Below are 17,484 nucleotides of genomic sequence, written 5' to 3'. Positions count from 1 at the left end.
AGTTTCAATTTTTTAATACTAAAAGACTTAGAAGTTATACTAGTTCTATATACAAAGTGAAATTAAAGAATTCAGCATAAAGACATTCATGTACAATGAAAGAGTGTAACACAGTATATGGATAAATTTTGACGTGTTTGGTTATATATGAAATTCAGCGGATTATATTTAAAAAAAAAACAACATTATATATCTTTCATATACTTTAAATAAATGGTTAATCTCTATTTTCATGAAAAGTAGAGTTTATCAATCGAAACTTGCTTTGTCTCTTATGTAATTTTCAAGCTAGCAACATACGAAGGTTTATTAAATATTTTCACCAGTGTGTAACAAAGGTTATGTAAAGAAAGTTTTACAGAAAAAGCAATTCATTTCTTTATTTGCATCATTTAAATCAAAACAAAAATCACTTTGCTATTTAGCGTCAATATTTTTAAAAGCATCGATTAAGATATTAGCGAAGATATATTTGCCATTGGCCAACAATCATAAAGTTTGAAACTATTTTATAACCTTATTCTTAAAAAATGATTCACATTTATTAAAAAATGTATACTTTGCCTTTAAAGGAAAGATGATTAACATTTTCTCTTAAATTGTTTTAAATCTTTATTTATTTTTCATCACAAAGAAATATCAAATCAAGATAAATGTATATATATAGCATTTCATCGAGGAGATAATTCACTGTATATTTGTCTCAAAAAGTATCCAAATTTTATTGATTTTTATTTTTTAACAATTACTCTTAGATAGTGTACTACTCTATTTCATCACACACATACCAAAATATTCTACATCTTAAAGATGAGGCCATGAACTTATATCTATACTCTCCTTTTGTTTTTTGTTACAAATCCAAAATGTTCAGTTGTAATTATGTTCATGTAACAGTATTTCTTGTCTATAGTTTTTGCTAGAAACGTTGTATAATGTTTAAAGCAAATAAACGTTATGTATTGTTTTGTATTGTATTGTATTGTATTGATAAATTTGATTAGTGAATATATATGTCTGTATTAATGAACATACAAATTCCATCTAACATTTTTGTGTAACTTGTAGAATTTTTCTGATGATAAATCTGTTATATAAAATGCATATTTAATTACGTTTAAAACAGTTTATCCTCAACACTATAATATCAATTTTGGTTGATTTGAAATAACGTTCTTGTATAATTACTGAAGCTCGTACTATATATAACTCCATTAAAATGTAACGTGACATTATCTTCAAAGTTTATTTTAAAAATCATTGAAAATTTGTATTGAAATTGTATTGTTGATGCATTTCTATCAATGTATCATCACATTTAGTATGATTATGTACTATGTACATGTCAAAATAAAATAATGTTCTGTTCTGTTTTGTATATCCGAAGACTTAGAATTGCTTTCTTTAGATTCGTTTAACGGCGAACGTATGGCATACATACATACACATACATACACAAACAAACAAACAAACAAACAAAAAAACAAACAAACAAACAAACTGTGTTCACAGATTTATATAGCTGCACATTTGCACAAAAAATTTAAACAAATTATAAACAGTTTAAAAACAATTATTTGTACGTGCAATGTAATCTATGCAGGAAAAGCTAATAACAGGTGGTGCCAAAATGCTGTGTATACCCTTAACGATTTCACAACGATTTCGTTAATGAATGTTACTAACGACTGATTAGCGATAACATAACGATGCTTTCTGGTTATGCAACAAAAACAATCGATAAAATCACTAACGTGTTCGTTACACGATCGCTAACGCTTTCGTTTGCGTGATTTTAACGAAAGCTTCGGGTTACTCACCCCTGAATACTAGTATCACAACAATTTAAGGCTTCATATTTTAAACTTTATTTAACTAAATATAGTATACATATAGATATTTATTATTGTATGTCTAATAAAACAAAAGAGTATAAATTGTATGAAATTTTAAAGTTTTTTTGTACAGAATTTTCACTTAAATCAAATGACAACTGACATTTTTCAGACTGTCAAAGTATGTGTGCTTTTTATGCTGAGTTCAAGAACTTGGCAGTCAGTCCACATCAACGGCTTTCCTGGATTACTTATCAGTACTTACCATTTAATCCTGTCTGGAATTATTTGTCAGTAGTTACCAGCTACATTTGTAGCAAGATTACATGATCATTAAATTAATAGTTAATTGTATAATTATATAACTATATCTCTACAATAAACTGTAAATAAGTATGTCTCACTGTTAGGGATAGCTGTTGACATTATTATAGGTAAAACAATTGTTCAAATAAAAGCCATTGATTTTTCCCTATATGTATATAGAAAAAACTAACAAAATCTTCTTTTGAAAAAAAAACCAAATAGCTACAGCTTAGATATTAAGCATGAGACATCTGCTAGTAGGGGTCTACCAGGTTGTTCAAATAAAAGCCGTGGGGTCAAAATTGGCTGTACCCTGGGGGGGGGGGGGCTCATTGATTTTCCTTATATGTATGTTGTAAAAACTTTGAAATCTGCTTTAAAAACCAAATGAGCTAGAGCTTAAATATTAAGCCTGAAAGATCTCCTAATTGGTGTCTACAAAGTTTGTTCAAATAAAAGCCCTGGGGTTAAAATTGGATTGCCCTGGGGGGCATTGATTTTCCTCATATGAATATAGTGGAAAACTAGAAAAATCCTCTAAAAAACACAAATAGTGAAAACTAAATCATTTAGCATAACTATCTTCTAGTAAGTGTCTACCAAGTTTGTCCAAATAAAAGCCCTGGGGTGCAAAATTGGCCCGCCCTAGGGGGTCGTTGATATTGCTTATATGTACATATATATTGAAAAAAAATCTTTTTTTAAAAAAACAAACAGCTAGAGCTTAGATATATAGAATGAAACATCTTCTAATGGGTGTCTACCAAGTTGGTTCAAATAAATACCACGGGGTTAAAATTAGCCTGTCCGGGGGGTCATTGATTTTCCTATATGAATAAAGTAAAAACTAAAATACATCTTCTTAAAAAGACAAATAGCTAGAGCTTAGATATTAAGCATGAAATATATTTTAGTGAGTTGGGACCGCCCCAGTCATTGATTTTCCTTATATGTATATACATGTAGTAAAAAAATTAAAACATCTTTTAAAAAAAATAAAAGTGCTGGAGCTTAGATATTTGGCAATAAAAATCTTCTGATGGATGTCTACCAAGTTCGTTCATTACACATAAAAACCCTTAGGGTCATAAATTGGCCCTGCCCAAGTGGGTTATTGATTTTCCTTTTATGTATATTGTAAAAAATTAAAAAAATTAATAAATGAATTTGGCCTGGTGGGGTCATTCATTTTCCTTATATGTACACATCCTTTTGGAACATTTGTTTTACTTTAGCAATAGCCACCAGTAATGATTTTACACTAGCAGTATTTCAGATACAAATATGAACTTTATGATATCAGTTTAAGATTAAGATTTTATATCTACTTTTGTTAAAAGTTTACATTATTACTTGTCCCTTGTCATGGAGAGTTTCTATATTCGGATGGGTGATTTCATGGCCATCATAGCCCTCTTGCTTAAATTACAGTATTGATATGACCATTAAGACCGTGCTTAGAATAGGTTAAAAATAGGTAAAATAACATATTTGTATGTCATGTACTTCAAATCACATCGGTTCTCTCTTGCAGTCATGAACATGAAGTTTATACTATATTAATATTCAAAGAAGAATGGTGTTCATAGTTCTTCTCATCCTGGAGTTGGCATAACACTTTGGTTACAGTTATTATTTGTTACTTTTTCAACATCATATCTTGTTAAACACCAAAGATATTTGCTAGTTACACATATTTGAGATCATAATAGGAGTTAACCCTCTAAGGCCCATGACTCTGGCATGTATTTTAACTTTTAATTATGGATGACAATTTGTGAATACAAAAAGTATTCTTTTTTCTCAAAATTATGTAATGTATTTTTTTTAATGATTTTAGTTTATTCCTACATAATCCAAGCTCTTGTTTTATTTGTTTTATTATAAAGCTCTGAGGATAGTCAAGTGAGCTGTCCTACATCAACTGATATTTTATCCTTTCATACAGGGATGGATGAATTTTATTACACATTCCAAAGTGTTTACAAGAAATATGCTATTTCAAAAAGAATATAATATTTAAATAGTGTAAATGTTGCTGTCCTTATCTAGCTTGTAGTTATTCCAACTTTCTTTTTCTGTCCTGCTTTTGTCATTGTCATATTTTGTCGTAACTTTTATGTCCTTGTATTTATCAGTACAGATAGGAGTATACTCATATGAAACTTTGCAGCATTGTTTCTCCTCCTTATATTTAGTGACATAGAATAACACTGTAAAGCGTCTCCAGCTCTACCTTCTTGTTCCATGCACTTTCCAAGAATATTTAGAGCTGTTTCCCGATGTCCAAGGTTTGGTTCTTCTTTTATGGTACTGATAAGTTTTAAGAGCGCAGCTTGTTTCTGATCATGTCTCCCTAAATGGTTGTAAACTTTGTATTGTAGAAAGTAGAGGTAAGGGAGGGAATCCACCACAGCACAATCCATCCATTCATCATCTTCTGTACGAAACATTCTGTCCTCTTGTGTAGATCTAAACATTTCATATCTGAGTTCAGTTGGTACACAGTGAATTTCACATGGCAGAAATCTAACACATGATGCTGTTGTATACTGTAAGACTTCTTCATTATAATTGTCACATAATTGCGCAAATCCTTGTTTAAATATTTTCTCAAATTGATAACAACAACAGACAGACTCAACAATTTGAAGATCATAACTTCTTTCAATCTCACTGATTACTAGGTCAGCTTTTTGTATTTCTTGAACACAGTAAAGGATTGAAGCTAGTTTAAGTTTACTTGATGCAACATCTGTAGTCAGACCAAGTGAGATGAGTTTGAGGGCATCGGCTGATACAGTGTTGTATAGACAGATGTTGCGTGAAGCCAGGACAGATCCAAGTGTTGTACAATACCACCGTAACAGAAGAAGACTGGCTGTCTTAGCCAATCCTTCATATTGACAGTAGAATGCTTTTAATATATATTTTTTTAATTTTTCTACAGCTTCATTAGGACTACTGTCCTTAAGAAGATTACAAGTTTCTGTTAGTGTGTGAGATTTTCCGAGAGCCAGATTAAATAATAGTGTTCCTGAAATAATATCACTTTCCTTGAATGGACATAAGTTATAAAACTTGAGATGAAGCCTTGAACCAAGAGCATCACATTTAATGCCAAGTAGTGCCACTCCTTCACTGTTGATAATATTGTTGAGTATTTCCAGGATATATGGTTTGACTGCAGGTGAAATTTTTCCCCTCATTAAATTGTTCCCAGGTATGATAAAATGTGGACAATTCTCATTAATGATATTGGTGTACAGGAGATATAAACATTGTGTTAGACAAGAAAGTAAGTTATTTTTTCTCCAGATGTTAGAATGTGTATTAGCAATACAGTGGAAGACTACAGTTTTACACATGTAACTGGATATCACATCTTGAAAGAATGGAGTAATATATGCTTTTAAGATCACTTTCATTAAGACATAACAGCGAATCTGTGTAATATTCAGGTTGAACATTAAACACCTTTCTGCTAAAGATGTTGATATTCTCCATTCAAGTTGCTCATGTTTACTGCCTCTACATCCAACACCAACAACAAAGCATCCAGTTCTGCTGCAATATTGTTTCATTTCAGCAGACGGCCATTGATCTTCATCTTGTTGATCCAACCATTGTCTAGCTTGTTGGGGCCATGTTGTACAATGTAGAGCAAACACTTTATCTAAATCATTGTAGCCTGATTGTCCTTTTAGTATACCTGCAGGCCCATGTATTTCGCGGTCTCTATTGCAAATATTTACTATAGAATTCGTAAAAAACAATTTTCCTGTTCTGTCTTTGAAGAAGTATTGATCAGAATCACCATTAGCAGAAAGAGGTACATCAACTCTCAGACATTGAAGTAAACAATACCCAGGAGATACAGAATTATCTTGAATCATCAAGAGATTACCTACACCAGGTATCCAGTCACTCCAGTCTTGTATCACATTAAATGTTTTATTGTATATAAGTTGATCTAAGTCTGATTGCATTCCTATTGTAGTTGTACCTTCTGATTGACTCCCAAAAATGTGTGTTAAAATACTATTCTTATCAAGTAGTTGGTCATTTATATTTATTAGTGATTCTCTCAGAAGCCATGTTCTTCTCCTCTTCAGTATCATTCTCTCATCAACACCTATATCAGCCAGAACCTCTGATAATCTCATTGACACAGTCTGGGTGTAATTTGGTACTTGATACATTCTGAAAATATCATTAATGTTTGTTTCTAACATATTCAATTTCTTTACTTCTTCTTCTGTTTTTTTATCTAAGATTACCATTATCAGATTAATATTGTTTTTTTTGTTAAATTGTCAATTTTCCTTTATAGAAAATTGTTTAAAAATAAGTTGATATCATCATCATAATGAATGATGATGGTTATCAAATTGTGTTATTTTATGACAAATGTATTGTAGAATTTATATGGTGCATCAAATGGCAGCCATATTGTTTTGTTGAAAATTTTAGGTCAAAAATTAAAACTTTCAACTGAAGTATTGTGAGGTACATTTGAAAAGGAAACTGTTGAGGCATTAATCCTTTACCTATAAAGAAGCTGTTACATTGCCTAAAAAGAAAAAAGAAAATTAAAATAAAAGCAAAAGCCTTACCTGAATCAGTTTGCAGCACATGTAACTTGTATGTCAAAATAAAGTTCCTTCCAATGATAAATATGTGATATGATGAATGAAAACTTTTAAAGTAACATCTATTTTAGTGACACTGAATCTCCATTACCTGAAAAAATTATTTATCAATTGAAAATTTGTATTCCAATAAGGCCAGTAAACACAGCATTATCTTAGTCCAATGTTTACATAGCATGTACACAAAAGTAGTGCAAGGTTAAGTATGGTGTACTATTATGGACATGGCTTACTGATAAAACAAGCAATTATCATAGTATTGCAAGCAATCCATAAGTCCCCTACCAGTTAGAACCCCATCAACATTCTGAAGGGCCATTGGCCATTCACTAATGTTTCAATTTTTCTCTATTTTAAGTAAATTTGTTGGAAAAGTTCTTTAAAAGTGATCACAGGAAACAGTTTTTATGAACAGACAGACGGACTGAAGGACACTCTAAAGTTAATATTTGAAACATCCCTGTTACCAAAATACAACATTTTAAAAGCAAAATTCTTAAAGAGGAGATAACTCTTGAATTAAAGATGCAATTTCATAAAAATTTTCAGCTCTTTTTGACTAATCACAATTATTGTTATATTTGCCATGTTTTAAGCCTATTTGTTGCCAAGGCAACTGATATTTGATCAAAATAGGAAGAACGGATAAGACATGCATAATCTCAAGACTGCTATCTACCCATATGTCAAGTTTCATAAAAGTATTTCCAGTATTTTTTGAGTTATAACTGGATTCAGTTTATGTGTAAAATTTGCCATATTTTCAGTCTATATGTTGCCATAGCAACCAGAATTTTCAACATAGGAAGAAAAGAAAAAGACATGCATAATCTCAAGACTGCCATCTACCCATATGTCAAGTTTCATAAAAATATTTCCAGTACTTTTTGCGTTATCACTGGATCCAGTCTATGTGTAAAATTTGCCATATTTTCAGCCTATTTGTTGCCATAGCAACCAGAATTTTCAACATAGGAAGAAAAGAAAAAGACGTGCATAATCTCCATACTGCCATCTATCCATATACCAAGTTTCATAAAAATATTTTCAGTACTTTTCAAGTTATCGCGGGATCCAGTTCATGCGTAAAATTTGCCATATTTTCAGCCTATTTGTTGCCATAGCAACCAGAATTTTCAACATAGGAAGAAAAGAAAAAGACGTGCATAATCTCCATACTGCTATCTATCCATATACCAAGTTTCATAAAAATATTTTCAGTACTTTTCAAGTTATCACGGGATCCAGTTTTGTGGACGGACTGACAGACTGATGGACGGACGGACAGACGGACGGAGGGTAAACCTAAAGTCCCCTCCGTTAAACCGGTAGGGGACTAAAAATTTACTGCAATAATCCATAAGATAAGCAGGATAATATTTCTTCTTGTAATAATTCATTAAAATGAATTGAAACATAACCTTCTTGCAAAATTAATTAAACATAAAAACCATAAAATCAGAAACTGTAAATTATTATATAGGATTAATTACATTCAAAGCTGTTGTAATATGATGTTAATATTAAAAAGATATTATGCATAATGTTATTTAAATATTTTTTAAAATCAATTTTTAAATATAAAAACATACAGTACATGGTATAATGTAAATTGGAAGAGAAATAAAGTATACCATTACAAATCTATGAAAGTTAAGGTGCCTACATTATAGTCTTTGATCAAAGAATCTACTTCATATGACGCATCTTCGCCTTCATATAGCACCTCATATACTGCATCAGGATTTTCGTCTTTTCCAGAAGAAACAGAAAGCAGGGTGCCTTTGTACCAATTCAGAGAGCCGTCTGATTCTGTCCACTGGTGGTTGATTCTCCTTCCAAGGAATTTTAATTTTCTCAAACCTGTTGATCTGCAAATTTGTATAAAAAAATATTAACTATCCTTTTCAAATACATGTTGAAGGCACTTAAAATCTGAAATAAATATTTATAATTTTTAGCCATTTCTAAACTTAAAATAAAGTTGCAAGTTAAATTTGCTCATTTATTTGGATGTTATGCCAAATTATATTTGGATGTTATGCCAAATTAATGTTTAAAAATAGTAAACAAAAGTTAATTTGAGAACAATTTACAGTTGCTTATAGTGTATAAAGGCAATAATATATGTTTATAACCATCATGATAGGAAAGGATTGCATGTAATGCACAATATTTTGTCAACATTTGTGTTACAGTACACAGTGAAAAAGTACATGAACATAAATTAATATAACAGCTTCATTCAAAAATTATAAAATTCAAATAAGGGTATATTGAAAATTCTAAACATCATTAAAAATTTAAAAATACTTCTTTATACATGTACATGTATACAGAGCAATCTAAACATTAATACTGCTAGATACCAACTTTACTTAAAAAGTACATTTCAACTGTCCCTTTCCATAATGTAAGAAACAAAATTACCTGTTACTGAAGACCACCTGCCTTTAAAGAACACTTTCATGTTTTCTGCATATTGGTATTTCCTAAACAAATTTACAGCTGTAAAAAGAGTGCAAATTGGTAATATCTCCTATTTAACAGAATTCTTTAAAGATCTTAATTATATATAGTTATATATACATTAAAATAAATCACCTTTTACTTGATTGTGTTGGTGTTGGTATTAATGGGGTTGCAATGTAAATTATCTGTGTCTGTCTTAATCTGAGTATGTGAGTCTTTTTGGTCCAATTTGTCACCTTCAATTTTCTTACAGTTCTTTTTCTCTGATCTCTTGCAGGATGTACCACAAAACTGTAAAATATAAAAATGAAGGATTACACAAAAGATACAGGTTACAATAAATATATTTTTATTATTATTCATGGTAATTTATTATATATGATGATATATATGTAAGCACATGTAAATATGCTGAAAAAACAAAAACATTATTATTATAAAAAATGAGTATTACATTTATGGGGAACATACCCATGGTAATTCAGGTTTTCTTATTCCAGATAGAGTACCATGTCTTGGAACTGCTAATTCAGGTAGCATGTGGGTGAAATAGAAAGCCTTTAATTTGGGAATCATAACATTTCTCCATAATTCTGTATCATAGTATATGCGCTGAATAAACATATCATGTGGATTTACTCTTCTAATTATTAGATCACACCATTTGTAATTCATAATATTCATCTGACCTTGTATTTGATAAAAATATTTATGATTTTTTTTCAGTTGAATAATGCCATTCTGCACTGACAAACAAAAGGCTTTATCATTTTCTGCTGATTCTTTGATCATTGCTTTTTTGTTCTGTAATAAAGTCTTAATTTCAATGAGACCTTCAGGACCTTTGGATCCCACTACGCGCCATCGCTGGAGGCTGCTAAATAAGGATTCAGTTTGTCAATAATTAGACCCGGAATATCAATTTTGTATTTAAGATTTTCTTCTTTTCTTTCAAATTAATGTATTCAATTCTTGCATTATCCTCTTCACTTAACCCTTTCAAAGTATACATGTTTCCTTTAAAGTTGGAATACAAAAGCCTTTTCACTAAATTGGGACGGTTATTATTTTGTGATCTTGACATCACTTCTCCAAATACAGAACTTGTGAGTCTTTTCTTTCTTTCAGCAAACCAGTTAATATTACTTGACGGACCACGTGTTTGCTGTTCAATTAATTTACTATTGCATGTAGATATTGTTGATTTATAAAACGTATCACATTCCTTTTTTAATTGTGATGGACTGATATCAGCTGTATCTTGCAGCACAGTTTCGCCATATTCTTTTCTTGCTTTCTTACTGCTGCTTTCAACAGATGCTTTCATTTTCTTCAATTTCCTTTTGTTCCTGTTTATTTCACTACCTTTGGCACGTTTGGTACATCTGTAGCGTACAAACCTTTGTCTATATGTGTTAATAAAAACTCTATCTGGGCGTTTACCTGTAAGTTGATTATAAACTTGTGGTGACCATGCTGGACCTAGCAAAGACCTCAACGCTCCACCATAACATCTTGCGTAAAATGAACCACGGAAGCATTTATTGAACATTTCACCCCCTTCAAATTTACATTTAATGCTCATCCAGGACTCGGCTAAATTACTGGTAAAGTTACCAATCAAACGGTTTGCCTTTTCAGATAGACGATTCAGAAATAGAAAAATGTCTCTTAACAACTCTTCAATATTAAAATTTTTCTGTGATATTGTCTTACCGCCCTTTCTTAACATTTCAATTTCACTTTCAGAATAATTTTTTACAGAATCAGTCCAGTACTCGCATTGGCTTATTATGACAATTATCTTCTTCATCATTATTGCTATTTTCCATTTTATTATCATTTGATTTTGTTATGTCTGTATCTTTCTCCTTATTTTTACAAAAATCTATGGAACATAAATCATGTAAGCCAATGACATGTCTCCCGGCATTTCGTATATCCTGTTTAAGTTTTTTAATTGCTGTCATTTTATTTGGTTCAGAACTTCGCATTACAATAGCGCATCTTACTCCACAACAAATTCTTCTAATGTTATTTCTCGTGAGTTTACCTTTTCCTTTATAATGTGGCTTTTCAGATATTAAACGTTCTAAATTAGATCTAAGGCATTTAGTGGCATGGTTAGCACATTCAATTTTTTTGACATATTGCCCTCAAACAGGTACATTCTTTATAATATTTGCATACAGGGAACTGTCTCCATCAGCTATTACATGCAGGTATCTCACTCCATGTTGTTTTTCACAATTTAAAAAACCTTCTAAAATTATATCACTCTCCATTGCCTGGGAAGATTCAATCCAGTTTTTAAAGCACTCATGCTGTACTGGTTCTTCATTTACAGTCTCAGCACGGCTACATATGTAACACATTTTATTTCTGATACCTACATGCAGAAGTTTCTTTGTTCTAGCCCCGAAAATGACGGCAACTCCAGCCATGGCATTGTAGCTATGTTTGTGACTTCGCTTACTCCAGCCTCCATCACATATGACAGTTATTGCTGGAATACCTTGAAAATATTCGTCATTTTCCTCTGCCAATGCACGCTCTTCCTGACCTGCTTTCACAAGTTCTTCATCAAGAAGGGACTTCCACATATGTCCAATCTCATTCTCAATTGAAGAGTACTTTTTTTCAGTAATGCCTGGAATTCCTATACTTCCAAAACATTCATTGAGCGAAGAGCAACCTCCTCCTGTTACCATGCTACCCCAAACTGAACGCACATTGATATCAACCATATTTGTATAACCAAACTAATATCACTATTTTCCAGTTCAAATGTCTTACCACATCCTTGGCATTTACAGGTGATGATGGTATAAAAACCGTTCCTTTTTATATGCCCGAAAGAATTTCGGACATATTATGTTATACCCCCTGGCGTCCGTCCGTTAGCAATTTGGTTTCCGGAGCATAACTTAAGTTCCATTTGGCCCACAATATTCAAACTTCATAGGATGATTGTCCATATTGGGTAGAAGACCCCTATTGATTTTGGGGTCATAAGGTCAAAGGTCAAGGTCACTATGACCTTAAAACTGAAAACAGTTTCCGGAGCATAACTTAAGTTCCATTTGGCCTACAGTGTTCAAACTTCATAGGATAATTGTCCATAATGGGTAGAAGACCCCTATTGATTTTGGGGTCACAAGGTCAAAGGTCAAGGTCACTATGACCTTAAAACAGTTTCTGGAGCATAACTTAAGTTCCATTTGGCCCACATTGTTCAAACTTCATAGGATGATTGTCCATATTGGGTAGAAGACCCCTATTGATTTTGGGGTCAGAAGGTCAAAGGTCAAGGTCACTATGACCTTAAAACTGAAAACAGTTTCCGGAGCATAACTTAAGTTCCATTTGGCCTACAGTGATCAAACTTCATAGGATGATTGTCCATATTGGGTAGAAGACCCCTATTGATTTTGGGGTCACAAGGTCAAGGTCACTATGACCTTTAAACTAAAAACAGTTTCCGGAGCATAACTTAAGTTCCATTTAGCCCACAATATTCAAACTTCATTGGATGATTGTCAATATTAGGTAGAAGACCCCTATTGATTTTGGGGTCACAAGGTCAAGGTCACTATTACCTTAAAACTGAAAACAGTTTTATGAATATAACTTAAGTATCATTTGGCCTACTGTGTTTAAACTTCATAGTATGATTGTCCATTTTGGGTAGAAGACCCCTAATGATTTTGGGTTACAAGGTCAAAGGTCAAGGTCACTTTTACCTTAGAATTGAAAACAGTTTCTGGGGCATAACTTAAAGTTCCATTTGGACCACAATATTGAAACTTCAAAGGAGGATTGTTATTTGAAGGAGGTAATACTTTATTTTACTCCCATGTCTTACAAATGCTTCATCTTTAATAAAAAAAAATCACTTTCGGGCATATAATGCTCCGCCTAGCGGTGCTCTTGTTTCACTTTCCAGGACAATAACATTGTCATTTGAAAGGGCTTTCATGTGAGCTTCAGTGCAAAGAGCGGCATGTGAAGTTATTTCTAAAATGTGATTTTTCAGTTTATGCATGTTAATGATTCTACTACCTTATTAATTATCTTTCAATGATGTTATATACAGTCTTTCTTTTTCTTTATCGAGCAAACATTTGAATTTTCTAGCTCTCTGAATAATAATTTTACTAAGTGTAAATTTCAAACCTTGTTTTTTCTGCCTAATATAGAATGGGTCCACATGTTTAATATTCCTAAATTTTCTTCTCAAATTTTCATCTTTAATGACAATTTTCCTTCTATATTTCAAACTATGAATTCCAGTGGCCTTATTAAAAACTTGTCTTTTCCCTTTCTGATTTCTTTTATTACCCATCCTGGTGGATTAAAACTTTCTTGTGCCACTACAATATTTCCTTTAATTTCAAGCTATATGTTCACCACAAGTTATCCAAGTATAAAATATTTCCAAATTAATGAATACACAGACACAACAATTGAAATAAATTCCATAAAATATATTTTAAAATTAAATTCCAGGAATTTTGAGCACATCAGTACACCATACTGGTTACTTGTATATCCACTTTCATTCATGTCATTTCACGCTTCATTAGTTTGAAAAATATTTTTGTAAAACAATACAAATTTCGGGCTAACTTACCTTCAAAACTTAATTATAATATTACACTTGCATAATTATTCAGAAGAAATAAAATACAATTCATAAAATTGTTTTTACAGGGCATTCGAGAACCTGTTGTTTTTGTTTACATTTTGTTGAATGAAAACGAAAGTTACTTATTTGTAAATGCTAAATCATCGTACAACTTGGCCGATCGGTATAACAATTTATGGAATAAAGAAAGTGAAGAAAGTACCAGTGTATAAATTATACTTAATACATCTGATCTTACCGGTAATAACTCAATACAAGTTGAAAAGAAGATTTTCCGCCACAACGTGTCTACAATTCCGCCATGTTTAATTACTTGGTACCCATTCTAACAAACTATAGTAATCGTAACGCGCACGACATTGGGGTAACCATACGAAATCCATATCCGCCCAATTGTACGGAATTAAAAGAATGTACGCGATTGTTCAAAGTTCCATGATATAATGCGTGTATTTGAAATACGTTTGTTATATTGATATTTTTTAACAAAGACGAAAACAAAACAATAAAAGAAATGTCATTTTCCTTAATATGCGCCAAAATTACCCGATCTTTCAGGTCAGGTCTACTTCAGTGTATGAATATTTTTTAATTCCTTTCGTTATCACAGGTTATCGGCGTGGGACCAAGCCCTACCCCTAAGGTACCACCCCCCAGGACCCACTATACTACCCAAATATACTTCAATACATTCAAAATACATGTCAATACAAAATCAAACAATCCTATCAAAAAATATAATACTGATACTATAAACATGTATTTTGAATGTATTGAAGTATATTTGGGTAGTATAGTGGGTCCTGGGGGGTGGTACCTTAGGGGTAGGGCTTGGTCCCACGCCGATAACCTGTGTTCGTTATGCGGTCAACAGAAAGCCGAAAAATGTAAATAAATACAAGAAAGATATTACTATGTCAGGTATAAAGCGATCGAAATGAAATTCTGTGTATTTAGGTATGGTGTATGAATATTTTTCTTCATGGGAATATTAATCAGTTTTAATTTATTTAAAAAAGCGAAGCATAAGAAGAATATCCTTTGGGAAAAAACGACGTAAAAAAAGACACATTTGATAAAATGGCGGGTCAAAAATATATGCCGAAGCACGTGAAAAGTTTGGAATACGTAAAGGAGGTTATTTAACCGAAATTTATCATTCGGGTGCACTAATTTGATATATTGACTTAATGTTTATGAAAGAATTTGTATCTAATACTTCGTAATTAAACCAAATTTTGACATAGCAGTATGTGTGTAATTTTCAGTTTCAAACTTTTGCAACACTGTCATATTTTAATTTTTGAATAAATAAGTTACTCCAATGATGACATATCCCTATATATTTAATATGAAATTAGGCAAGGCCTATGAACGGGGAAATCGTTAAAAATTCCTTTCATTCTTTCCGTTTTAAAGGTGTTATTCGGTATTACATGCACCGCTTCCGTTTTCACTCGGAACACTCGACGATTATCATTTATCCGAAAAGTTGAGATTTGTTCCGTTATCGGAATACCCCGCCTATTATCATTGAGTTACATTGTAAATGGCGGCGCCCGACTAGAACTGACACTGAAAAAAATCATTGATAGGTATAGAATTCTATATATTTTTAAATTGTTTTTTATTTGATTTTCTTTTACATATACACGTGTAGTCTATAGCTGGGCAAGCCAAAGCCCGGAATCGCTTCGCGGGCCCGGTCTTTGACTTCCCCGTATTAAAATTTAACTTTTTTTACTCAATACTCTTCTCTATTTTGCAATTCAGCAACTGCCATTTAATGTTGAGGAGTAGCACATTCACAAGTTTGATGTACCTTATTTGGTGAAAATTGATTTATGCTGTTTATTTCTATATACCCTCTGAATCGAAAATCTCAATCAAATCCATAACTTTGAAATTTTAATCAACACTAGTCAGTTTCATATTATCTTTAATCCTATACAAAACTTGACCACTTTTTGAAATCAATTTAAACTTGTCAGTCGTGTAGAGAAATCATTAAATTTTTACCTTTTTGTTTATATCTGCTGCAGATTTAAGATCATGAAGTCACTAGATGTTCAGTATTTTAAAGAAAAACAAAATATTTTAGAAGTTTACAATAAGAGTAATTTGGTTTTTCTGGTTTTTCTGGATTTATTTTTAACTTCCTCTTTCTCTTTTAATCTTAAAAAGATAACTCTGTTGAGCTGTTATTTCATATCTGACATTTGTTGTCTCCCTTTGTTGAAGAAAACTGACCGACATTGTCTCCCTTTGTTGAAGAAAACTTACTGACATTGTCTCCCTTTGTTGAAGAAAACTTACTGACAAGCTATTTGGACAAGATAAGATAAAGATAAACTATACTAAGTTCATGCTTCATGTATGCTTCTTGTATGTATAAAGGGACTCCACTGAGTTTTTTGTCATACCGGACTGAAATATTTTTTCAAGATTAATGTTCTATTTCATGTAGGTCTAGACGATATTAACTTTTGTTAAAAAAAATCAGACCATTGACTCAGTTTGTTTTTCCAGCAAAGTTATTCTTATTGTGAACAGTGACACAAAAGTTTTACTAAGTTACTACGCTTTTCCCTCAAATTGAGCTAAGAATAGCACAAAAGTATAATTTTTGTGTCGCCTCTACAGAGTAGTGGCAACATGTAGATATCACCCTTTCCGTCGTTTGTCTGTATGTCTGTCTGTACAAACATATAGATATTTAGGGGGCTATTGGAACAATAGATAACAGTAAATTTCCTTTGATGCTATTCATTCAGTAAGCTCTTATGTGGCCATTTTTTATGTGGCTGAAAGAACAAAATAGAGAATAAATAAGTAACCACTTGGATACCAAACTTTGAGCAAGTCCGTCTGTTCGTCACAAAACTTTTATGGACTACACCTCAGAAACTACTGGTGCAATTTCATCCAAACTTTACAGGAATTATCAGTACCAAGTTAAGTTGTGCATATCTTGGGCATTTTCTGGTTCAATGATTTTTGTCAGGGTTGTGGCTCTTTAATAATTATTATTTTAAAGTTTGTCAGGACTACTCTTCTTTAACCAGTAATACAATTTTAATTAAACTTTTACAGTTTTGATCTGTAGCTCAAGTACATGTCCAAATTACACAGATTTTCAGGTTGAATAATATTTGGTCAAATAATGGCCCTTGAATATAAAAGGTGGTTTTTTTGTTGGCAGCTACATAGAAGCTTGTCCGGACTACTTATCAGAACTACAGGTTCAATTTCAACTATACAGGAATGACGGGAAATATTTTATGCCCCTTTTAATTTTAAATTTTTGCCCTGTTAAATAATTTTTCTTTTTGGTTACCATTACTAAATCCTTAATATCATGAGGCAAACAATTAAAAAGGACCCCTCTTTTAAATTAGCCTTCACACTTTAAATGTTTTTGGCATTCAAGGGTAAAATTTTTGAAAATCAGGAAATTTTCTCAAATTTTCGTTTTTTTTTTTTAAAGTTAAAAAACACATTCATGGGGTTTATTTTTTTCTAACACAACTTTTATTTTATTTTTATAAGAACCCATTTCAATGAATTTAAG

At 31.8% G+C, this 17,484-nt stretch overlaps 1 protein-coding gene across 1 annotated transcript; it reads right to left on the bottom strand.

Moving 5' to 3' along the window:
• Positions 1-1,961: 1,961 nt before the first annotated feature.
• On the bottom strand, positions 1,962-16,061 carry LOC132722866 (uncharacterized). Its single transcript, XM_060707450.1, has 2 exons — positions 15,933-16,061; positions 1,962-6,344 (listed from the first exon to the last, which is right to left on the bottom strand). The coding sequence occupies exon 2, from the start codon at positions 6,341-6,343 to the stop codon at positions 4,259-4,261; it is 2,085 nt and encodes a 694-aa protein (XP_060563433.1). The 5' UTR covers position 6,344; positions 15,933-16,061; the 3' UTR covers positions 1,962-4,258.
• Between the last annotated feature and the right edge of the window lie 1,423 nt (positions 16,062-17,484).

Source organism: Ruditapes philippinarum, unplaced genomic scaffold (genome assembly GCF_026571515.1).
Source record: "Ruditapes philippinarum isolate M1 unplaced genomic scaffold, ASM2657151v2 ctg6909_1_1_1_1, whole genome shotgun sequence".
NCBI lineage: Eukaryota > Metazoa > Mollusca > Bivalvia > Venerida > Veneridae > Ruditapes > Ruditapes philippinarum.
Note: the sequence above shows the minus strand (reverse complement) of the source record. Positions and strands in the feature narration are given on the sequence as shown.